This window comes from Rhodnius prolixus, unplaced genomic scaffold, assembly GCF_049639745.1.
Source record: "Rhodnius prolixus isolate KJV_2025 unplaced genomic scaffold, Rpr scaffold_11, whole genome shotgun sequence".
In the NCBI taxonomy this organism is placed as follows: Eukaryota; Metazoa; Arthropoda; class Insecta; order Hemiptera; family Reduviidae; genus Rhodnius; species Rhodnius prolixus.
The window spans coordinates 3,327,030-3,351,566 of NW_027411625.1; the positions used below are offsets into that span (position 1 = coordinate 3,327,030).

At 32.3% G+C, this 24,537-nt stretch overlaps 2 protein-coding genes across 10 annotated transcripts in view; one reads left to right on the plus strand and one right to left on the minus strand.

The window, feature by feature from the left end:
• Positions 1-106: 106 nt before the first annotated feature.
• Positions 107-21,454, plus strand: LOC141459423 (TWiK family of potassium channels protein 18-like). 9 transcript variants are annotated; one of them, XR_012461469.1, is made up of 13 exons: positions 107-254; positions 775-833; positions 4,088-4,235; positions 6,150-6,258; positions 7,077-7,320; positions 8,976-9,126; positions 10,560-10,732; positions 11,129-11,313; positions 12,835-13,030; positions 13,834-14,174; positions 16,836-16,962; positions 18,524-18,636; positions 21,082-21,454. XR_012461469.1 is itself a non-coding variant. In XM_074138504.1 (10 exons), exons 4-10 carry the CDS (start codon positions 6,155-6,157, stop codon positions 13,903-13,905), a joined length of 1,125 nt encoding a protein of 374 aa, XP_073994605.1. In that variant the 5' UTR covers positions 107-254; positions 775-833; positions 4,088-4,235; positions 6,150-6,154; the 3' UTR covers positions 13,906-15,958. The 9 variants fall into 9 exon arrangements, 1 of the variants encoding a protein (XP_073994605.1); XR_012461471.1 differs by lacking the exon at positions 21,082-21,454 and having other exon boundaries at positions 16,839-16,962; positions 18,524-20,608; XR_012461472.1 differs by lacking the exons at positions 18,524-18,636; positions 21,082-21,454 and adding an exon at positions 600-711 and having other exon boundaries at positions 123-254; positions 16,836-17,024.
• Positions 19,433-24,537, minus strand: part of Ser (protein serrate) — a 154,741-nt gene continuing 149,636 nt past the window's right edge. The window contains exon 21 of the mRNA XM_074138491.1: positions 19,433-24,406. Within this exon, the coding sequence (XP_073994592.1) occupies positions 24,067-24,406 (340 nt within the window). The 3' untranslated portion in view covers positions 19,433-24,066. The remainder of the gene's footprint in view (positions 24,407-24,537) is intronic.

Genomic DNA, 24,537 nt, shown 5'->3' on the forward strand with positions numbered 1-24,537 from the left:
ATGAAAAGTAAATTATAAATAATTGAAGATAGGATAGAGTCATTAAAATATTGAAATATTGGGTTGCTTAATTAAGAAAAAAAAAATCAAATGGAAAATATAAATGTTGCTTCGAGTGGATATGCTCTGCGCCGGTCTGTTGTCTAGCTTACTTGGTTGACTTAGGGCCGATTTCCTTTGCTTGCCAGTTGATTTCAATCTGTGTTGGTGTGGCATACGGTTGGTTACATTGTAAATGTACTATGCTTCACAAGGTAAGCATAAATATGATATATGATTGAGTATAACATTAGAGCAAAACTATCAGAAAGGAATAAGGCATTCTAATAAACAAATCAATGAAATTAATTTTTCACTCTGGTTTGCATACTTATATTGACAAATATGACGATTTAAATTATTAAATCTGGTGTTAATAAGTTATGTACAAAGAATTTCATCCAGAATGTTTATACAGTTAAATTCTGTTCAATCTATGAATGGAATTATAAGGATCAGTTAAGTAGGCGTGGACTTGCAATAACTATATTGCTTGCAATTAACAGCTAACAAAAAAATGGTTGTTATGTTATCCCAATATTTATCTCCCACTTCTTTAGGCTGGAATACAAATGTACAAGGCGGGAACTAACAGCATCTCAAGAAATAACAGTTATGTTTCCAGTAAATTTCTCTTCTTTAAGATTGAAGAACAATAACAGCAAGTCACAGGTACTACACAGTTGTTTTTACATTTACAGAATATTTATCTTTTATGTATTTTTTAATGTGCAGGTGAAGAATTATGCAAATATTGGTTCCAGTGGAGGAATACCAAATCAAGTGTGACGCGGGTTAGTATTTAAAAGTGATCTTACCTTTTATTAAAATAATTATTTATGAAGTTCTGATACAGAACCTACACATAGATGGTACCTGTACAAATTTTTTTAAAATTATATCCACCTTGATTTTTTTAACATAGAAATTATTTATTTATATATCTTGCTAACTAAATTAACGATTTATCAAACGCCGGTAGTGTTAAGTGTCTTTTTTTTTTTATTAACGAGCTGAGCCCATACATTTTACAAATATGTATTAGCAGAGTAAATAAATGTTAGTAAAGAAAACACCCCTCAATACACACATAATTTGGCCTTCCTAAGAATATTTCCTAAAAATCTCATCTAGCACAGGCTTTAGCCAACTCATATTCACCATGTGTATTTCTGAGGCCTGGCAAATTCAACGAAATTATATTTTTCGCTTTATTTTATTTCTTTAAATGTAGTACATTGTTTTAATTGTATTTATTTAGGTGTGAGCTATCACAGCTATATGACATTACATTGTAAACTTTATAATGTACACGCAATATACACTAATTATTAAAAAAAGAAAAACACCAATTAAATTATTATAAACAAATCAATAACAAAATTGGAAGTTCACGGTATAATCTATTGAAAATCTACTTAGACTTAAACTTAACTCAAAATTTCTACATAATTTTAAATTCTTGTAATTTTACTTTCAGAACAACACAAAACTATCTATGTTTTTCGATTCTCAGTTGCATTTGTTGAATTCTATTTCAATTGTTATCCAGATTATTGAACCATTTTTCTATCAATAACCCAACCTTATACCATATATGTTCGAAATTTTCCTCTTATTCACACAGCATGAACAAACTCTAAAGACATACCTTATTCTATTGTTTTTACTTCATGAATAATAAACACTAACGAAACAAAAACAACCTGGGTTTGAGATTCTTCGTTAAACTCCTGAGGAATGTACGATACTATTGTCTTACTATCTAAAGGGATTTTTTGGTACGCGAAGACCGTGTTAAAAGCAATTAATTACAGTGTATTTATTCTGTACATTGGTAGAAGAGAATGTTTAAGAAACTGAAGAAGTATCTTCTATCAAGGATATTCTTCTGTCTTGGTGCTAGGTCACGTAGAGATTTCAGGAAATGAGAAATTGTTAAGTAAGCCAAATTTTGCGTCTATGTCACTAATTCTCTGCAATCCACTTTTGGAGACTGGACATAACTTGGTCTTTCACGCATCTAGACGAATGATATTTTAATTATATCCTTTCACAACCAAACATTGCTTGCAAATATATATCTGTGTATAAACAGCCAAAATAATGCATTGTTCGGTAATATCATTTGGGTTTGCTAAGTTTCGTATAATTAGATTAAAATGCAGTGTTATTCACATAAGTTTATAGCCTGACATGATGAAACAGATCCAAACGAAGACTAAGTTTTGTTTTTTTGTATTACTTTTACTTAATCTGGTGTAAGAGTTTTTTTTTCCTGATTCACAAACCTTAGCATGGATATGTGCCCCCCCCCCATCTTTGGCTTTGATATGATAACGGAGCACAAAAGTGTACTATGTACGAGTATGCAGGATTTTGATTATGTGTAACTAACTATACATTTGTTTATGAAAAAACATTGAAGACCTTTAAACAAACAAAGCTGTTTTCAAAATATAAAAGGAGAAGAAGAAAAGATCAAGAAAGGAACATATTATACAAAGTTTTCTGTTTTCTGTCCAATACTAAATCATACATAAACTTTACACTGAAGTGTTAATAAAAAGTCAGAGCATACATATATCTTTCTCTGAATCCTCAACTTTCTACTTTTTAAATTCTATTTACCCGATAGGTTTTTGTTAGGTTTCCATTTAACTTTATGTCCAAGTTTATGTATCAATCAGCTTAGGAAAAAGATCTGTGTAATTAAAAAAAATGGACGAGTTTGAATAGAGAAATTTGATCTATTTTGCATCATACTTTTTTGATAGGTTTATAAAGCTATTATACGGGGCATCTTTATAGCGAAGTGGTTAGAGGCGAGGTCTGCATGATGTATTGTGGTACTTGGCACGATTTTCGGTCTAGGCCTTGGATTTTATTTAAAGATTTATATGAGAAATTAATAGTAAAGAATTGTACAACTTATCATGCAGGCCAGATCTGAATAGCTGTACCTTAACTACAGGCCTTTTAGTACGGAGTCTAGGCAAGAGTGTACCCTGTGTAATTTATCTGAGATTGAAGACATTTTCCACTTTATTGGGATACGCCCCATCCTGGCTCCTTATAGATTGCAATATCTGGGAGGGAAAAAGTTAGCACAGGAGGATGTCGTTCTTTTTCTTAATGGGAAAAATTGGGACAACTTAAGTAAATATTTAAAGGCAACGCTATTGTATAGAAGGCTGATTATGGAGAAATTTCAGTGAATTGTTAATTTATTTTTTGGTTAGTTTTTTTAAATTATTTCTGATTATTTTGCTGTAACATGATGTATTATTTTGTTGTGTTTTTGATGTAGCAACTCGGCAGACGGATTTTTATCCATGCTGAAAAGTGTTTTTTCTTTTTTCACTTTTATTTTATCTTTGTATTATTGATATAAATAAAACACCATTATTATTATTGGTAGTAGTAGTAAAGAATTGTTATCCGACACGACAACTAATGATCTAGTTGAACTTGAGGCTTGCCTGAAAATAAATAAATAAATAAAAATAGGCTTTACTATACTTTTTACTCAATGTGTATTATAAACGCTACTTCAAAAATTATTGAAGCAGAACAGTAAGTCTCAGTCCATTGTCTGTTTGGTTTAACAAATGTAGAAAGTTAAAAAAAATGAGATAGACAACCAAGCTTGGTTCTGAACGTCCTCAGTTCGTAAGAAGTTTGCATTCTTCGCGATTTTCTCAAAAATAAGTGCGATTGATTGTCTTTAAAACTTGGTGTATTCAGAACATACTTAAAGCACGTTTGTCTGAAATATTTTTCATTGAAAATAGGTTAGTTAGGGTTTTTCATGAGTTATGCAACTATTAGCGCAACAATTTAATATAAAGTGCCTTGTCAGATCATGAGGCTACTGATATCAATGTAAATTTGAAGTACATTAATTCTGTCCGTCCATTAGCAGATATAATTTCAAATTTTCATTATATTATCCAGCACGGCAAACACCCATATTTTTTTTATATTTGAATATGTTGATAGAATATGGTTCATCCAGTATTGCTTTTCTTTTTCGTTTTTGTTTAAGATGACGTCGGAGTTATGGAGATAAGAAGAGGCAGTACTGTATCTGTTGAAGCAAAACTGCAACCTTACGTCCTGTTTGATTTTTTTTGGCAAGAATTCGATAAAAAATTACACACTGGGGTTTTGGATCCAACAACTTACCAGTAAAAGTAATTTTGCTATTTTAATTGTGATTTTATTGGTTTATTGTAACATTTTATCAGGCCCAATAAGGGGTGTTTATGCAAGCAGTATTTACTGTGCACATCTATGTGCGAAATGCTGATATTCGCTAGCAATGGGGCCCAGATTTTATTCTTTTAGTTGCATTTTTCTAGCAAATGTTTTCTTATGAGTCTTTTCCTGATAGCCTCATAAGACAGTTTCAGATTTAGAATTGCCTCTGAAAGATTAAAGGACCGGCTGGTGGCTTTAAGACCTATTCCTTTACAAATATATTGGCCTATTGGTGGTCTTGTAAAAGTATGTCTCTGTGACCAGACATTCATCCAAGTCATAGGATGTTGTGGTTCGCCAGGATTCCCAATTCTTGTACGGAATAAATATATTATTAAACAATAAAACCTAATTCCGCAAAACCATCGATACATACATAGACCGACAAGACATATTTGCACATTGTGCGGATAATTGTTTTACTTCCGTTGGCTGCACATCTCCTTTTCTTTTTGCCTTCCGTTTGCGCTGCAAAATACCCCATTTGGTCATACCTAACTGAATGTCGAAAATCTAATTCAGCAGGAGCTAGTAACTGATACCTAGGTAAATGGGTAATATCCCCTCCTCTTCCTCCTAACCTGATTCTTCGTCTGTCAAAACAGAAGGCACACGAGGTTCAACAAAAATTTAGTCGGGGAACAACTCATCGTCGTAACTTCTGCAGAAAAACCTGGCCTAAAATAAAAGAAGTGGATGTAGCACAAAGGATCTTTGTTCCCAAATGGCAACAGCTAACTTTAACTTGTAAATCCAATGTAAACATTGCAAAATTCTTCTTTTTTTTTCTAGTGGTACCATGGCCGGATTTAGATGAAAAGAGGCCCTAGGCTATTCCACTTATGAGGCCCTGATACAAACGAACAGACCCAATGAGCCGAACGCGTCGATCTTAACCAATACATTTTAATGTTTGTTTATTAGTAATATGCGTAGAATTTCTCCTTATTAAAACTGTCCGGTAGGACAGTTGTATAAGGGTTGATCGTCAAAAACTGCACGAAAAAGCGTAACGTTGATTTTCGGTTCAGTGTTTTAGTGTTCACTGTTTTTAGAATAGTGTAATTTTAATTTTGCTAACAATTTGAATGTAGGCCCCTCTTGATCTCGAGGCCCTAGGCTGTAGCCTAGTTAGCCTATAGGAAAATCCGGCCCTGAGTGGTACACATACATCCACTAAACGAAAAACATTGAGAAATTTCACTTAAAATTAAACAGTAAACAAATAATAATTAACTAACTCTAGAAGCTGCTGAAGGTATTGGAGATCAGCAATTATTTTATCATTTCTCGCACTTAGTTACTCGTCAAAAACAAAAACCAAGCCACTAATTGCAAAGAAAAAGGTTTCTTCTAAATACCAATAACTGATATTTATCGATAAACCTAATACAAGATGCAATGGGTTTCATAAAATGATAAAAATCCGCAACTGTTCATTTTTTTTTTTTTTTTGAGCTCCGAAAAGGTAGGCAGTAATGAAGAGAAGGAAAAAACTAAACGCAAAAATGAAAATTATTTCAATATAAATTACTAAGCGGTTATATCTCCGTGTTTTTTGAGTAATCACCTGAAGGTGCCCATGAAAAGTGTGATACTGATCTTAACGTAATCTATTTATAATAAAGCTAAGCTTGAAAACTCTTTTTCATACATTGGCTAGCTTTAATGAAGTATCAAGACAATAAAGTTTAAAATTATTTAGATTTAAAATCGGTTAAGAGGGAAAAGGTACACGGAAATGCTGGTTGCTAGTGGCATTTTACCAAGTGCATCATCCCCTTAAAAATTTTGCTAATAAATATTCATTATTATGTGTACTACATTATGTTAATGATCTATATTAGGAAGGATGCTGGCAGGGGAGGTGAGAAGCTACCAGTTCCCCGTAGGAACCACACCATCTTATTGTCAGCAAAATCCGCCACACGCTGCTTCCAAATATTGCTCAAACAGGTAATTATTTTCATTTTTCAGAAATGAGAAACAATAAAAAACTAAACACTTTTTAATTAATGTTCATTATTTTTGACACTCAGTCCATGAGCAGAAAAGACAGAAGATACACCAACCTTTAATGATATAAAATATCCCTTCATTGCATGGTGTAGCCAATCAGCTACATACCTTTTGTACATACTTGAATTTTTCTAAACTACTGCATCCTATCGGTTACTTGATGCATTTATCCTTTAGAATAGACGTTTTTGTTTATGTAGGCCAAAGGTTGTCCCACAGAATGCACTGGTAGAGAAACAGTAGTGTTTTTTCTGTCGGTCCTCCCATTTGATTTTTTTTCGCCACATGCTGCTTCAGAAAGGGGTTGGTGAAAATGATATTTCATTTAAGAATTTGGATAAATTACTAGCGTAACTTTATACATCTAGCTAAGAAAGATGTACTCAGTTAAAAAAGAAATTAATTTATTTTCTTTAAATTTAAGTCTTTAGCCGATTGGGTACGAGCAAAAAAAACTAAATAAAATCAATTTGAGATGTTCTGAATTTTTTTTAACTATTTTTCCCCCGAAATAGAGGGTTTGAAGGATAAACTGTAATTTTTTGAACGAAAAATAAAAATTCATGCAGTGAAGGGATATTACATTATCAATTAGCCCTGAAGGTGACCTAGACCCTAGGTCAAAAGCTAGGCATAATAATAAAAAAATTCAAAATATAACTGTAAATTGGCAGTATTTTTTTTATTCTATTTAAACACTTTCAAGTAATTCGTTATCATTAATTTATTTGTCAATATTCCGTGCAAACTTGCAGTTGTTGTCGTTCGGTATCTTCACTGTTATCCAGTCTGGGGATATGTCTGCTGGTAGTAGGATACGCACTTCTTGGAGCAGTCACCTTTATGACTCTAGAAGGGCGAACTAACAACCAATCTGGCCTCTCTGTTACTTACCAAGGTCCTGAGGCCAGTAGAGAGGAGCAGGAACATGATCGACTTCGTTCGCAGACTGTCGAGAAGCTGTGGTCAATTACTGAGGATCTAAACATTCTTTATAAGGTAAGAACCTAATTTTTTTTTTTTCCGTAATCTCAAATGTAGTTTTTTTTCTCTCTTTGTGTTGTGCCGTTAAGTGTGGTGGAGCTGCTTCAGTCAGCTGCTTTGGGTCTAGATCACCGTCTTGGGTTTTTCAAATTAAGTAATTTTAATACACAGATATGGAGTTTCCAAACAATTATTTCTTATTCCTTACTTTATTCACTTATTATAAGCTAAATAAGGAATAAGCTAGTTTGTAAATATATTTAAAAACTAAATTACTTATGTAATCTTTTTTAAAGAGTAGGCTGGGGCAAATACCCCGTTTTCTGAGCTTAGGGAAGCCCTATCGGGCCATAAGCTTTTGCAACCTACTCTTCCTACAGCTTGAAATCTTCAGTACACTCAATAAAACGTTTAAATAATGTACGAGAGATTACAATAAAAAAAAACAATAAACAAAGAGAAATAGGACAGGTTATGTCAATAGGCGAGCAAGTTGATGAAAGATAATTTTTTCATTAAATCTAAAAAGATTATTGAAAGCTGCAAGCGGTGGATGCTCTACTCTTACATTAAAGTAAAGAAATGCATGAAAAGAAATGCAGGCGATTAACTTCATCTCCCAATTAGCAAACATACTGAATATAATATAAATTCTCATATTAAACATTGATAGCCCTGGCATCCCTTTTAACTGGACCGCTGATTTGCGAAAGCAATTTGAGATTATTGGTTCCGATGATGTCTGGAAAAAAACAGCACATACCCGAATGGTAAACTGACTGATATGGCAAGATTTAACAATAATCTTGTTAGTAAGGATGTTGAATCTCTGTTAAACGCCAGATTTAACACTTTTACTTAGAAATATTAGCAGTTTTGGTTTAGGTGAACATTACGTTCACTTTAAATGTCACATTGATATGATCAGAGTTGCCAGTCAACTAAGATTAATGTCTGAGAAGAAGCCTCAACTCTATATCCTCGGTAGGGTTTATAAATTTAATACTGATTCTCCCTGTCCGTTATGTGGGAACAATAAAGATGACCTAATTCATTTCCTAATTATCAGCCCGATATTAGATGTCTTAAGATCCAAGTATCTACATATGTAAAACATTAATTTTTCTTCCTGTATTCACCCTAAAATTGTGTTTGAGAACCTGTTATGTTTCGACTCGGTGAACAAAGTAAAATATGTCTACTTTTTTATAATTAACTCTATAAAATTTAGAAATTTGTTTTCGTTAATTTAATAGCTTTATTATTATTATTATTATTTTATTTGCAAAAGTGAATTTATTTTGGTTCTCTTTCTTTTTCTTTTTTCACGTGTTTTATCTTTTGTATTTTATCCGTGTAAAGGCACGGGCCAACCCCTTGCTACAATTGTACATTATAAGCAAGTTACAACAAATATATAATATTAACCATTAAGTAAAATTCAAGGTCTAGGCCGAGATTCGAACCCAGTACTACAATACATTTTAAATTTGCGGGCCCCGCCTCTAACCACTCGGCTATCGTGGCGCTCAAGTCCTACAATAAAAACATATTAGCTTCAATACGCTCTTTAAACTTGAAGTCCAGTTTAGCACAACTAAAACAATATACATGCAAGCTTTGTATTTCTTTTATAATGAAAGTACTAATCGGCAAATTGATTTGTACAGGATAATTGGACCAGGCTAGCTGAACAAGAAGTCCTCAAGTTTCAGAACATGCTTGTCAAGAAACACAAACATGTGGGGCATGGACCTCGCTCGTACAATTGGACTTTTCCTTCCGCATTTCTGTATTCGCTAACTCTTATCACGACAATAGGTGAGGTTTCTCTTCTATTCTATTCTATGATTTTGCTAACCTGTTCTCTCTAAATCCTTGAAATGTCTCTTGTGTTTATATATATTAAAACTGTCCGGTAGGAAAAACACCTAACTTTGACAATTTTTTTCTTTTCTTCTGTTAAAGATAAAATTACCAAACTTTCTTTAAAATATAGTCCAAATCCTCCTTTATAACTGCAATTTTGTATTAAAGAAATGCATATTTTTATGACAGCCAATAAGTTACTAAAGTATTTTACTACAAGTACTCAATTAAAGGGACTACAGAAAATTACGATAAAGAAATCAATAATTATTGTTGAATAATTTACTTGTAAGTAACTGTATGTAAGTATCAGTTATAGAGCTAACTTTTCTCTACAATCTGGTATAGAAATCAATAAAATCGAAACAATAAGAAAAGAGATATAGCGGTTTGAAATTTGAACCATTTACAAAACCTCCAAAATTTAACCTTCTATATCTCAATAGCGATTATTACTAAAACATTCGTATTAATATCAGTTATATAGCTAACTTTTCTCTACAATCTGGTAAAGAATTCAATAAAATCGAAACAATAAGAAAAGAGATATAGCGGTTTGAAATTTGAACCATTTACAAAACCTCCAAAATTTAACCTTCTATATCTCAATAGCGATTATTACTAAAACATTCGTATTAATATCAGTTATATAGCTAACTTTTCTCTACAATCTGGTAAAGAATTCAATAAAATCGAAACAATAAGAAAAGAGATATAGCGGTTTGAAATTTGAACCATTTGCAAAACCTCCAAAATTTAACCTTCTATATCTCAATAGCAATTATTACTAAAACATTCGTATTAATATCAGTTATATAGGTAACTTTTTAGATTGCAAAGAGGGTGGTTTTAGCCGAGGCCTAAAAGCTCTATTTTGAGTACATAAAATGCAATGTTGATGCATAGATCGTTTTTGACAGTAATGTGCCTTTGGGTTCGGTAAATTCAAATATGTACATATCATATTCTTTAGCTCGTTTATGTGTGCTATGAAAGTGATCTGAGAGTACAATGTAAGTGTTCGTACTTGTTGTTTGGGCTAAAAGAACTGCAGGGTCACCAATGGGAACCAATTTTTCCCAACTGAGAAATGAATGGGTAGCACTCATCAGCTTGCCCGAGCTAATTAGTCAGAAGTAGAATTGTTTCAAAAACTAAGAAGCTTATTTTGCACACTTTTTGGAGTACTGTTCTTTGCCTGCCTTTCCATATTAATGAAAACAAAACATAATGTTGGGCATTTCTGAGCTTTTCTGAGGTACCAAGTATAACTAAGTATCTGTAATGTTTAACCAGAATTACGCAAATTTATTGAACTATCTATGTAATATATTTATAGCAGTTTTCCCTTTTTGAATTTTTCAATTGATGTAATATGTTTCTAGGCTATGGGAATGTTACACCGCGCACAGCCTGGGGAAGGGTGATTACTATTGCATATGCATTAATAGGCATACCATTGATGTTGGTGTACCTATCTATGGTTGGTGATAGTTTAGCCGGTCAGTTTAGGCGTACCTATTCAAAATTGTGGACCACGAAGACTAGATCTACCAAGGTATATTTAAAAGTCTTTTTAACTTTAAGTACAATGTAGAACAATCTGTGATAACTACCTGTATAATATTAAGGACATAAAAAGTGTTAGTACGTTGTCAAGTTCTAAAATTATGTGGTTTGAACTCACATTACTTTCTCACAGCAAAGTTTTTGCGAAAATGTTTCTTTGTATAAATTCAAGTTTTTACAAATTTTAGTTGCCTCTTTAAGTTAAAGTTATCAAGTTCATAAAATTCAAACAGATCCGAGAACTAAATTTTCTTTTAAAATCATTATAAACTTGGCACAGATACATCTCAGTTATATTCTGAGGGAGAAAGCCGTGTTAATCATCCACATGTGATTTTTATTTATCTATTTGTAATACATAGTTCTAAAGAGTTGCTTTTTGCAGGGTAAAAGTATGGACATAGCTTCGGGCGCAGTTTCCAAAGGACCAGTGCCTAACCATGTAATGCAAGATAAGGCTGGCGAACCCCCAATAGCGGCTCCTATGCCTCAGAGAGTCAGAGTACCCATAGTTCTCACCATTCTGGTAGTACTTGGATACATTGCCGGAGGAGCGATTCTTTTCAATAGGTTGTTACACTTATTTTTTTTTTATTGATTTAAATGATTTTCATTTAACAAAAGATACATTTAATGAATTTAGTGAATGATGACAATACCGATGAGAGATTGTAGCGCCAGGTGCTCGTCTATTTTTGAGAGGGTGTGAAATTGGTTTGGATTTCAGACATTTTTTTTTTTTTGCCTCTGTCCAGTGAATTATCATGTATTAGTGAGTGGTGTAAGTAGTGTTTTGAACGTTGTAATGGATATGTGATTTTTTGGTGAGGTCATTTGGTTAAGCAGTCGCCTGTGTAACGGGTATTTGTGTGCTGTTGGGCAATGGCCTTTTTTCTGTAATCAGTTGTATGCAGAGAGGTAAGTTGTAGTGTTGAAGCCGAAGCACTGTTTCTAGTAGCAATGATACTGTACCAGATGATGAACATTGTCATCAAATTGTTCAGCTGTTTTGTATGGTACTTTCAAGCCTAGTCTTTGTTCAAGTAGTTCTCTGAAAAAGCCCCAGGTAGTAATGAGAGTAGGTGTAGAAGGAATGATTTAGGAGTGGTCGTCGAGAGGGCAAGAATTACAGGACAGTGGTTAGAGGATAAGTAAAGAATGAACGGTCTTGAGGATTGGCCACCCAACGTTTCGTTAATGAATTAATGCAATTTACTGAATTGAATTATTAGAAATATTGTTTAGGATTTTTAAAATTTCGTTAATATTATTATCTTTACTTAAAAGTACCACTGGTATCATCTAAAGATAGAAGTAGTTAGTTTCATAAAGTCATTCTTTCTACATGTTCTGTAATTCAATAGTATTCGATGGAACAGTACGGAGTAAATTTATTCTCAAAGCTAATAAGATTATGCAAGACGAAATTCAGAGCTTGAGCTTAGCTAGTCGTAGCAGCCAGCTCTAATATGTTTACAAGGTTCCCTTTAATATGTCAAAGCATTCTAAAGCAAAGTAAAATTACATTAATGTCTTATTATTAAAGGTGGGCTTTAGGTCCAATTACCAAATTTAGTTTTCATGGTCGTAGGCGACTAGCAAATTTATATTTTTTTTCCATTTCTTTGCTCAACCATTAGATGAAGAATTTCAAGGTCTAGGCCGGGAATTGAACCCAATACATTTTCGCTTTACTTGTCTCGCCTCTAAGGACTCAGCTGTCATGGTGCTTTTTAGAACAATACATTTTTCTAGAAAAATTTATTGAAGCTACCTTTTTAGGGTGAAGAGGGGTTTAGTAAGCTCTTCTTTAGAGCACCTTAGGGTGTCGTTTTAGTATATTGTAGGTTCAAATACTAGCAAGGGAGTTGAAAAATATCAGTATACTGGCAGTGCGAATGTCGTTTTGGCTGTTATAAGTTTTCGGTAATCGCCTATGGAATCGCTAAGGGTTTCATTAAAGGGTCATAACCTATGTTAGGTCCACTATTTTTTGTTTTTTAATTTGTCTGAGAACAATGACTGTAGTTGTTCTGGAGAAGAATGTTGTTGTTCTTCCTATAGAATCTTTTATAATTTTTTAATTTTCAGATTAGAAAACTGGACGTTGATTGAAGGATCGTATTTCTGTTTTACGAGTCTGGGAACCATAGGCTTTGGCGAATTAACGCCTGGCTCCACTGAGCTGTCCGTCCTCGTCTCTTCGGCCTTCATCCTAATTGGCATGGCCATAGTTGCCATGTGCTTTAACCTCATTCAAGATGAGACAGTACTTATGCTTAGAAAGGTATGTGTTTAACTATGAATAATGGTTTTTACTGTACATTCTTTATGAAAAATGTGATGGCCAAATCTTTAAACCAAAGAATTTTTCGTTTATTATTTCCATGGTTCATTTCATAATTAACAGGTGATTATCTACTTCCAAAAACTTGTTGATATATTTCAAATATATTGTACCTTTCTCTAATTAGAGGAAATAGGAGGTTTTTTGGCAAATTGTAGCCTCTGCATTCTGTTTAGTTTTGCCTATTTCTGGATAATCAAAATTTCACAACCTTACATAAGAACAGTTCTTGCAAAAACTGAGACAAATGCCAATTTTTGGCAGGATACAAAATCATTAAACCAGCCGAAACATTGCGCCTTCATGTCTTTAACAGACGACTATATTATCATGTCAGTAATCGTACTGTTTATTTATATAATTTTTTGGGGGGAATATTTTTACAATAATGTGAGTTATGTTCTATTACAAACTATCTGGTAAAGTTTTGAAATCAATGATGGGAGAGGATATCTCCCCCTTCAAATTTCTAATTATCATTTTCACGGTTTTTCGATTACTCACTTGAACTTTAATGGGCTACTACAGGCTGAGGAAGTACATCCATCGCAAAGTCTGGAAGTAAATAGCCTTAATAGGTTTATCAGACTAGACTTCGATAGCCAAGGAAGTGTAAGTTTCAATAGCGGTACATATTTGGCTCATTGATAGTGCCAGAGTAGTCTGACAGGACCAAAGATGCTATTGAGAAATTACATTAATCTAAGACACATTAGTGATTTCACGAATTTTATTATTTCCAGGTATCCTTATGGTGGTCAAAGCCAGATAAAATAGAAGAGGAAGAGCTTTCAGTGTCAGTGAAAAGCTCTTGACAGACAGATGTAACAACTGGTGAAGGCTCAACTAAAAGTAACAGTGGTGTTAGCGTGGTAAAACATTATTCCTTAGCGAGACGCCGGGAGGGTAGATACCTGGGCACGGCGGGCGGGGAAGGCCAGTCCATGGTGGCCAGACAGGATGAACATCAGACTAAGGAATATTTTGTACCAAGAAGTGTGTCTGAGTTCAATCTATCCCTCTTACAGGATCCCATACCTCCCTTACCTCCCTCGGCATTGAGAACTTCCTCGCAACATGGCAGGTCAGTGTTTGATATTTTATGGTAACACTTTTCATATATTTATAACAAGTTTGTAAACTTTCCAAAGAAAAATATAAAATTGCAAAGCAAGCAGAACAAAGTTTAGGCCATGTTGCCTCTTGCTGATTCAAAAATAAATTATATATTGTAAAAATGTTTGTCAATACAGTTTATTTACATGAATCTGCATAGATTTTTCTTAAAGAATTATCAAGACATTTAGAGCATGATCTATCTAGATTAGTTATTAAGACAAAATTAAATTAAATAATATGCTCAGGCACCATATTATTTTATTCTACCAAGGTGATTAAAAAAATAATAAAAAACAAATCTGCAACTTTTGTTATATTTATTTTTGCAAGTTTTAAGACCACACTTATGTAGAAACTTTCATTTGAACTCAACTCGTTTGCGGTATAGCAAAATATCTTGTGAGTATAACCCTAACAAACTGTGCATTGATGAATGGAGCAAGAATAGGGAATGATAATCGCAGGCAAAAACATTTCACTGTAGACTACATTTACTACAGAATTTTTTTTTTAAATATGGCCACTCGGATTATTGTAGGTCTTTTATCTGCTCCTTTGTAAAGACTGGGGTCGCGGCTACGCACCTGGTAGCCTATGTAGTTTTTGTCAAGAAGTTAAAACAGTGTATGTTAATATTTGTTTGAAAGAGAGTACGGTACTTCAGAGAAAAACAACTGTGCTCAGAAGCCTCTCTTCAGATTAATTCTTAGTCATTTCAATTGGAGTTGATGCTCTTAATTGTAGATCCTAACCAAACGCTAAAGGTTTGAGTGGTCAACTCTCACGGAATCTATATCTCTTTAGCTTCATACATTCAATGATAGTTCCTATGAAGCGGTTTCTGTTTGTTCTTGCTTGCTTAGTTTCAATTCTCTTCTATTGCATTTTCACTTTTCTGAATCTCCCTACCGTCCATTTCAGAGAATAAGAGACGTTTCCTTTATTTATTTCTTATTTTATTTATTTATTATTATTATTTTTTGTGAGAGAAAAATATGAATTATCTAGCTTCAATTTTACAGGGAATGGATTTGGCAATTTTATTTCAATTACATCTTTATACGGGTTCGATATAACAAATACATATTTCCTCTTTAGTAAAAGCACTTGTTATACCAACAAGATGGTTGAAATTTGTTTTATATTTATAAACTTATTCATATTAATTTTTTTTTTTATAAACTCATCAAAATAAGATTTAATAAATTTAAATATTGATTTTAATTTAAAATCATTTAGAAAACGTGAACCTATATGTGCATACTTTAGATAGTTATGCTTTAAAAAATGAGGGTGTGATAGTTTTTGACTCATTTTTCCTTCGAACCACCAAATCTAGTAAACCAATGACCTCTCCCCTGGTAGCCCGCATATAATAGATTAATTAAAAACATGACCTAACTTTTCGCTCCAAGTTACAACTCTATTTCCATATGAGCAAAAAAAAATAAAAAATCTCTCTTTCTAGTTTATTTTAAATCCCAAATTGCAAATAAACTCTACTGGCCAATACTATCTACCCTTCTTTGTTTACCCTTCTTTCAGAAAAATTAGAAAGATCTTTGACTCACCTTTGGTAGACTGAAATATATTTTTTTAAAATTAAATTATTTATGTGATTGGTAGAGAAGCTGTACATTTCTTCTGGTATAGCTATATATATGTGTGTGTATGTAGAATATGTTTTGTGATTACAAAAGTGTTAGTCTAAAAATAAAGATGGTATTAAAAAAGATATTTCCAAAAACATGTTGCATTTGTGGTCTCCATTTTTTCCTATACTAAAAATGATTTTTTTTTTTTTTTTGAAAGAATCTGGATGTGAATTTGCCCAGTACAAGAAAAGAATATGTGCTTCTTTTGCAGCACGAGGCTGTTGATAAACTGTATTTACTTTCTCTTACTAGGGTAAGAGTAAGTTCATTATGATCGTGTCATAATTTCAGAAATTCATCGGGAATACACTTTTTAAATTTAAGACGAAATATTGATTGCATTTGTGTTGTTATTCCATTTTGAGTTTCCGCACAAAATAAATGTTTTGAGGTCCCTTGACCTCAAAAAAAGTGATGTTTAGAATTAGTCACTCTCCTTATCTGTCTGCCTTTGTGTGTATGTGTGATCAACGGAACATTGTTGAAAGATAAATTTTATTCTTTTTTTGTAAAAGTTGTTTATAGGTGTTCTGTGAGAAGGGTGAGTGTAAGCTTTGTTAATTTTGTTCATACTAAATTTTTATACCAATTTAATTTCTGCGTTATTAATTCGGTGTTTTGAAAAAAATGTGTAAGCCAGACGTATTAAGAATTGTAGTAAGAGAGTAACTTAAGAGTGTTTTAGATCAGATTTTGTTTGGGAAACTCTCTTGAAAATGCCTCTATCACTAAATTTTATTAAATCCGAAATGACGTTTTGTATGGATTTTTGCAAGCAAATTTTCAAAAAGAATCAGATTTCAGATGTTCTGAATCAGAATATGATTCAGATGTTCTGAAACAAAAATAGAGTGATTTTATTATAAAATAGAATACCAAATAAAAACATGTCTTAGAGAAATCAGTTAGAGAAATAATTATTGAATGAAGTATGTAAAAAGAAACATAAATAATTAAAAATGTAACTGTAGCAGATCAAGGGAGAAGATGGTGACATTTGAAGATGATCAAGCTGTAAACGCCAATGAGACAAAGAAAGCATTCACACTTGAAGATGTGTTCATGTGACGCATGCGTGGAGAATAAAGGAAATTAATTGTATGTGTTTAATATTTTTATTAAATACTTTGTTAAAAAAAAAAAAAAATTAAAAAAACAAATTGACCATATTCTGATGAAAGTTTGAAGCCTATAGTTGGTCATTGCAACTAAATTTAAAATAATACAACGAAAATCTTCCAGGAAGCAATCTTCCTATTAAGTAAATACAGAAATAATTGGTAATCAATTCTTCATTCCACTTTAAACAAAACTTGCATTTAATTTTTTTTATGAAAAAAATATTTGTAACGTAGAAATTAAGAAAATAATAAATTCTAGAAGTATCTTCCATTTTTGTTTTTCATAGTACGATATTTGTTTATTTAAATTGTTTATCATAAACTGAAACATGAATTAAAATTTGTTTTGTGAGGATGGGTCGTAAAAGTAACAAGAATTAGTTTTTCAATCCTTCGTTTTGACAGTTTCCTGTCTTCCTCAAAGCTTATTCAAAATTAGGATTAAACAAAAATAAATTAATAAAAATAACGGGTAGATGGAATATAAATACACTCCTGCTCAAAATTAATGCACCACAATATTTTTCAAACAATAATTTTGTTATAAAAAAAATTGGAAAATATCTTCCAACTTTTATTAACTTGAAGAAATTAGGGAATGTTACTATATCTAGAACTCAGAGCTTTTTGCGTTAAAAAAAAAACCATTGTCTCTTTCAGATGAGGTCACGGAGCGCACCTTCCAGTCCTCCTTGAGTGTTAGTAACATAAACTGTTTCCCTCCGTAGCTCTAGGTCAAATGGGCCCAGGCTTCCTCTAGCGAGCTAGTCACCAGATTTCTCTATCAACTGCCTCCTTTATTTACTAATCAATCTATTTCCAGAGGGTACTCTTCGTTCGCCACTCCCTCTGGATTTCGTTCTATGCAAAAAGCCCGACGGCCAGTATAATCTTCCCACTTTATAGTCTAGGTCCGATTAAGTTAAATAATAATCTATTTTTGTGAATTCTGCAGACTTTTCTATTCTTTTCTCGGCCCATAACTGGTTCCTGAGGAATAATTATGGGAATCATTGAAAACAAATTTTTTGGTTTTAACAATGTCAGTAAGAACTGGACTGAGATCAAAATAAGTATCAAGAATTAGTTACTCTAACACTTCCACCATTGACAAAATTGATTGAATATTAACAAAATAACAATTGAATGATTGATGTACATCAGTTTGGGATTAAAAAAAAAAAAAAATCTGTTTGAATAATAAAGTGAGCACTAATTTTGGAGCGTGACTGTATATGTAACGATATCCTAACATCATTTGGTGTAGCGCCTTTTGAGTTTACAGCATAATTATTTCTGAAGTGATTCTTTTAGCTTCAATTTTAACTTTATTTAGAAAAAAAAGAAGATATACTTTGCTGCTAAAGTCGTCTAACTTATTATGAATGATAGGTACAAAGTGTAATAACTAGTTTTAGTGTAATTTTTAATTACGATTAAATAAAAAAAAAATTGTTCTTTCCTTCGTAACTTATTCCTTTATCTTCCTACTTTGCATATTTAACAATACTAAATGTATGTTAAAATCTCATCTGCAGGTGATAAGATGTGTTACCAGGGCAGAAGCTAAGAGCGATTGGCCATCACATGAAATGTTCGAGTTTTTTGGCTGTAATAAAAACCGAATTTTTCACCTTGCACTTCAAGAATGGTTTGTTTACTTACCTATTAAGCTTAAATTTCGTCAAATAGATCATCATTTTCTATTATATGAACCCATTATGAGAGCTAATAATTCTGTGATTTTCCCATAGCATGACCCAGCTTCATACGTCCAGTATCTCTACTCCTCCTCCAGTTTCTACATAAAAAGTGGGCCATGGAGCGGGATAGGTGGTTATCAGAGTGTTAGGTCTGGGCTGTAAACTGGGTAAGGGAAAAGCTTAAAACTCAAAACTTTGAGGAATTTGACGCGTTGAAGTTTTTTGTTTGAAAGGGCACACTTTTTCGATTAATCAATGAGGGAAATTTTTAAAGAAAAGTCAAAACGGAGCGTTTCTGCTGAGTAGAGTACAGATAGACAGTAGCCCTGTTTTGCCCGAATTGAATGACCCTTCTGGCCTCTAAAGTACGGTCGACAAAAATCTTGTACTTCCTTTGATGCACTAATATGCATCAACTATCTTTTCTGGGAACACCAGTTCATTTAAAAAAAATAAAAAAATAAAATAAAGGAACTACGAGTTTAAATAGGTTGAGAATCACTTACATACTTACATAGTACATTCCCACTTAAGAGGTAAAGACATAAGAATTCAGGCCTTCAAAGCAAGCTGACTATTTTTTTTTAAAGGAAAGTTCCATACCACCAACTCATTCGAAAAATTTGGCCATACTAATTGAGGTGTACTACCATGATCCAAAATCTGAATTAAAACAATCTAGAAATCATTGAATATTTTACTTAAAAATTAAGTAAAAAAAATAAATAAAATTGCAGAGCAGAGTATAAAAAACATGTACATATATTTTTTGATTTTATCTTACATAGGTAACACATTTAGTGTTAATTTTTAACGTCAAAGAATTAAATAGCTCTAGTAATTTAAGGCATTCATTTATCCAATCTAAACAATTATGCGATCTGGTCGGCTCGTACTAACGAAAAATGAAATTTTTCAAATAAACGAATTATCAATTAATTAGGAGCAATCAATGTGAGGAAAAAACAGAATTAAGAATACACGTTTAAAACCGTAAGTTCACTATAAGTTCTACCAAAAAATCTTTTTCTTTGTTTTTGATTTCTGTAGTCCAATAGTTTTAGTTGGGTATAGAGTTGGAAAACAAAGACAGAGAGAGGTGAGAACCTGGTCATCAAGAGGATTCAAGAAGTTTTTTCCTTCTTGAGGTTGACAAAACCGATATTACAGGAAATGTTTATACCATCGCTCCGAAATTAAGTCGTCAGTGAAGGAATCAGTCTTCATGTCCTGGGTTCGCAGCAAAAACCTGGTGGCGTCATACCATTGGGCACAGAGAAGCAAAGGAATTCATTCAAAAAACCCTTGCAAAAATTTACGGCAGACCTTGATCAGGACCAGGTAGCCATAAGGTTTATGACAGGCTTTAGGCTTGCTTGTGACCATTGGGATTGCGTATATGCTAAAAGCAATTGGTTAAGTTTGGTTTACCGGGGCAATGTTACAATATGCCCATTTTGGCTGCAGTGAATGTGGGCGGTTTGGCTCGCTCTCTCTTCATGTATTTTTTTCTGTTTTTGGTTTTCAAAAACAGATTTAAAAGAAATACCTCTCAAGATGACGAACGCTCGAAACCCTTGCCGAAAAAAAAAATCTCTTAACGTTTTGTTTTCCACCGCTAGAAACCCAACCAACAATAAATAAATAATGCTCTCTAGATTGTACAAGTAACACATAATTCTAAATAGTGAACTTACAATGTATATTTCTAAGCTTCAGTAGATTCTCTCACATTGCTTACTTTTGTAAATGATCATTGAAATTATTAAATATTTTCTTCAGTTCTTATAAAAGGAAAGTCTTATATAAATAAGGCTATTTAAGCATCACAATTTCTATTAAACATGTTGAAAAAAAGTAAATTTGAGAAAAAGAAAAAAGTTATTAAAATTACTGCAAAAAATAAAATAAAAATACATTTACACAAAGCAAAATCGCAATTAAAATAAAATCACATTACATTTATAAATATATACATCTTTACAAAATTATGGCTCAATTAAATATTACAAACTAAAAGGAGCGTATAGAGAGAGAAAATATTCTAACTTAAGAGATGATGAGAAATTTGAAGGTTTATTTCACAGGAGGGATTGACGCTTAAATCTCCCGCCCGCAGATTATTTTTGTTTTTTTGTTTAAGAGAAGAAAAAATAATGCCAGTCCTAATTTTTAATAAATTAAAAAATAAAATAAAATGTTTCCACAGCCCTAAAGTTGACCTAGCTCCTAGGTCGAAAGGTTGGCAAATTAATAAAAGTATTGACACTAAAACTGGCGTTATTTTTTTTTCAATGAAGAATGATTCAGTCACCAACAAAAAATGGATAATTCTCATCATTAAAAATATTATTTATTTTATTTTGTTTATGTATAACGTTCTTTTCTTTTAGGAATTCCTTTAACAACTCTATTAGCACAAGATTTTATCATTTTAAAGACAATCAATCATGAATAATTGGATATACATCTTAAAAAAAAGAAATAACTCTACAAAAACAAAAATCAGCCCCTATTATTTTTTTATTATTTTTGAATTATTTTTATAGATCCGATGCCTGTAACGTCTATATATGTATATATATAATATAATTGCAATAGCACGTTTCATAACTAATCTCAAAGGTCCTAGCACCTTTCGGCTAAATTAGGTATACTAGTTAACATTGAATAAAAGAAATAGGCACCTATAGATTCTTGAAAAGAATATAGAATAATAAGCCTCATAGGGTGAGAAATATAGGAAACAAACAGGAAAGCAGTAAACCAGCGTAATTCGGGAAGAGAAGATGGAGCAGTTGTTGACTTTTTGATTCCACGGAAATACCTCTAAGTGAAGTTATCTTTAAAGAAGCTTAAAAAAAATCATGAATTAAAAACTAATGTACAAATATCGTAAAACGTCTACACTTATTCTTATGAATTATTACTAATAACAATAATTTAAAAAAATTATCACACTTATCTGATGTTCAATTGACGACCATCAAAATTTGAGATCGTTAAACAAACAAAGCATTGCACAAAATTACTGTTATAACTTAGAATACTGAAATGCTACTTTTATATATATATATTTTTTTTGTAGTTATAATTATTATTATTATTATTTTTTTTTGTGGTATCACAATATTAAAATCCTATTAAAAGTAATATGTATATATGTTAATTAATGAGAAAATAAAAATTATTTACACTTGAAATTTCTACTTTTAGTAAACAGCATAGGATATTTTCAGTGAAACTCAATCACAAAATATGAAAGTGGTAATCGACTGTAACTTAGTAGTAGTGAAAATGTAGTATTATGAAAGAGTGAAGGCTCATCAATTGTACTTATACTTTACTAGTAATGAGATTTTGGCACTTTGCACGTTTTAAAATCAATGAGCAGGGCAAATTTGACAGTTTTAAAGACAGTTATAAATTCTGATATTTTGGCACTTATTACCAATTTTACAATTTTATGATTGAATATCTTAATAGTAATAATTGGAACAAAATCATTTTTAAAAAATTCAGAATCTGGAAATACTTTGAAAAATGATCCTTTTATAAATATTTTTATTTTGTAATAAAAAAGGTAACTTAATTGAATTCTTATACCAATTTTTAAGCTCGAAATTATATGCTACTAATTTCCAAAAATAATAATAAATAAAGCATATAAAATTAGCACTACACTAAAACATAATTATTTCTGTTTAATCCCTTTTTAGGGGTGAGGAATGCCCAATGTAAGTGTCTATGCCTCTAAGAAAAAAAGAAAAATTGTTTAACACATCACTTTAATAACTTTTACTTAATTTCGTAGTTTTTCTTCACCATTATTCCGACCAATCTTTAAAGATTGGAAAGTGAAATGAAATGAAACTGATGTTAGATCATTCTTATCTCTTCGGTGATGTACGTAGATTTCAGATAAGTAGAAGGACCGTGAAACAAAGACTAATCTTTGTTCTAAAACAAAGCTGGTTTAAGCTTACGGAAGCACGCATGGTGCTTAATCCTCATATAGCATGTCTTAACAAAGTTTGCTCATTTGGATAGGGCGACAATAGAGATATGTTTTTTTCTTTGGTGAATTCCGATCCTGTCATTCAAACTCTAATTTAGAGACGGATTCGGAGATCTAGAGAGTCATGCCCCCTACATGTTTACCTTTTGAGTCTCTTTTCAAATCGGGTTGAAATTTCCTAATAAGAAAATCCTAAATAAGTAGTATTTATTTGCTTCCGACAAGTATTTTTTGCAAACCAATTGGCCAAGTTTTTTTTTATTTTAATTTTTTTAACCTATACATCCTTTTTTATTTTTAATCATAATAATGCATGATTTTACTACTCACACTTCCAGTTAATGAATATAAAATAGGTCGTAGAAGGTAAAAATTAACTGTTATTACTTTAATATCGATTTTCTTTACTTTTTTTATTTTTATTTTATTTTCGGAAACGATTTCTTTTTAAAACATTACTCGATAAAAATACAGATGTAGATCTGCCACTTTTCTTTGAAACATTTTCCACGGCAAATTCATTTTAGAGGAATGGGTGGATTTTAGGCTTTCCTCTTAAGTGTCATTTCAGTATTTTGCCTAAACCTGCTCACTATGACATAGTGTTGCCACAGTCTGTTAAAATACACAAATACAACACGAAAACAATACCCAGATCATTTCCCTCTCTTTCTGAAAATGCTTTCGGTCATCAAAATGAAAAAACAAGTGTATTTTTCTTGAACACTGAATGCATCACTTGAACTTGGTTTGTCGAACGTCCTTTTAACTGGCAGTACAAGACTTACATTCACAGTTTTAGACTGTTGGCTAGTATTTGACAATAGTGTTGCTGCAGTCTGTTAAAATACAACACGAAAACAATACCCAGATTTTTTCCTCTCTGTAATTGCTTTCGGTCATCAAAATGAAAAAACAAGTATATTATACATGAACACTTAATGTATCACTTGAATTTGGTTTGTCTAACGTCCTTTGAACTGGCAGTACAAGACTTACATTTACAGTTTTAGACTGTTGGCTAGTATTTGACAATAGTGTTGCCACAGTCTGTTAAAATACACAAATACAACACGAAAACAATACCCAGATTATTTTCCTCTCTTTCTGTAAATGCTTTCGGTCATCAAAATGAAAAAACAAGTGTATTTTTCTTGAACACTGAATGCATCACTTGAACTTGGTTTGTCGAACGTCCTTTTAACTGGCAGTACAAGACTTACATTCACAGTTTTAGACTGTTGGCTAGTATTTGACAATAGTGTTGCTGCAGTCTGTTAAAATACAACACGAAAACAATACCCAGATTTTTTTCCTCTCTGTAATTGCTTTCGGTCATCAAAATGAAAAAACAAGTATATTATACATGAACACTTAATGTATCACTTGAACTTGGTTTGTCGAACGTCCTTTGAACTGGCGGTACAAGACTTACATTCACAGTTTTAGACTGTTGGCTAGTATTTGACAAGCCATTATTCAGCAGCTGGTCAGATGGTCTTTCACTTCCTAAACAGCTACTCCTTAATTCTTTTCCCTCACAGGACATTTCTAGCAGTTCCTGAGGTCTGCAAGAAGTGGATAGTGGTCTTACAATGGACACTCTGGTACCGCCACCTCCAGCGATGGTGTCTGCACTAGAGCTACCTGCCGTGGTTCCACTAGGCCCGGCCACATCTTCCTTAAGAGGATTCGCATATCTGAAACAGATAGCAAAATATTTTCTATTTCTTTTAAATTTGTTAACAAATGTAACGTTCTGTAATGAGTTTCAAATAAAAACTTTTGTTTGTAAAACCTATTTGCAGAGGCAAGTTTCGAAAAATATGAG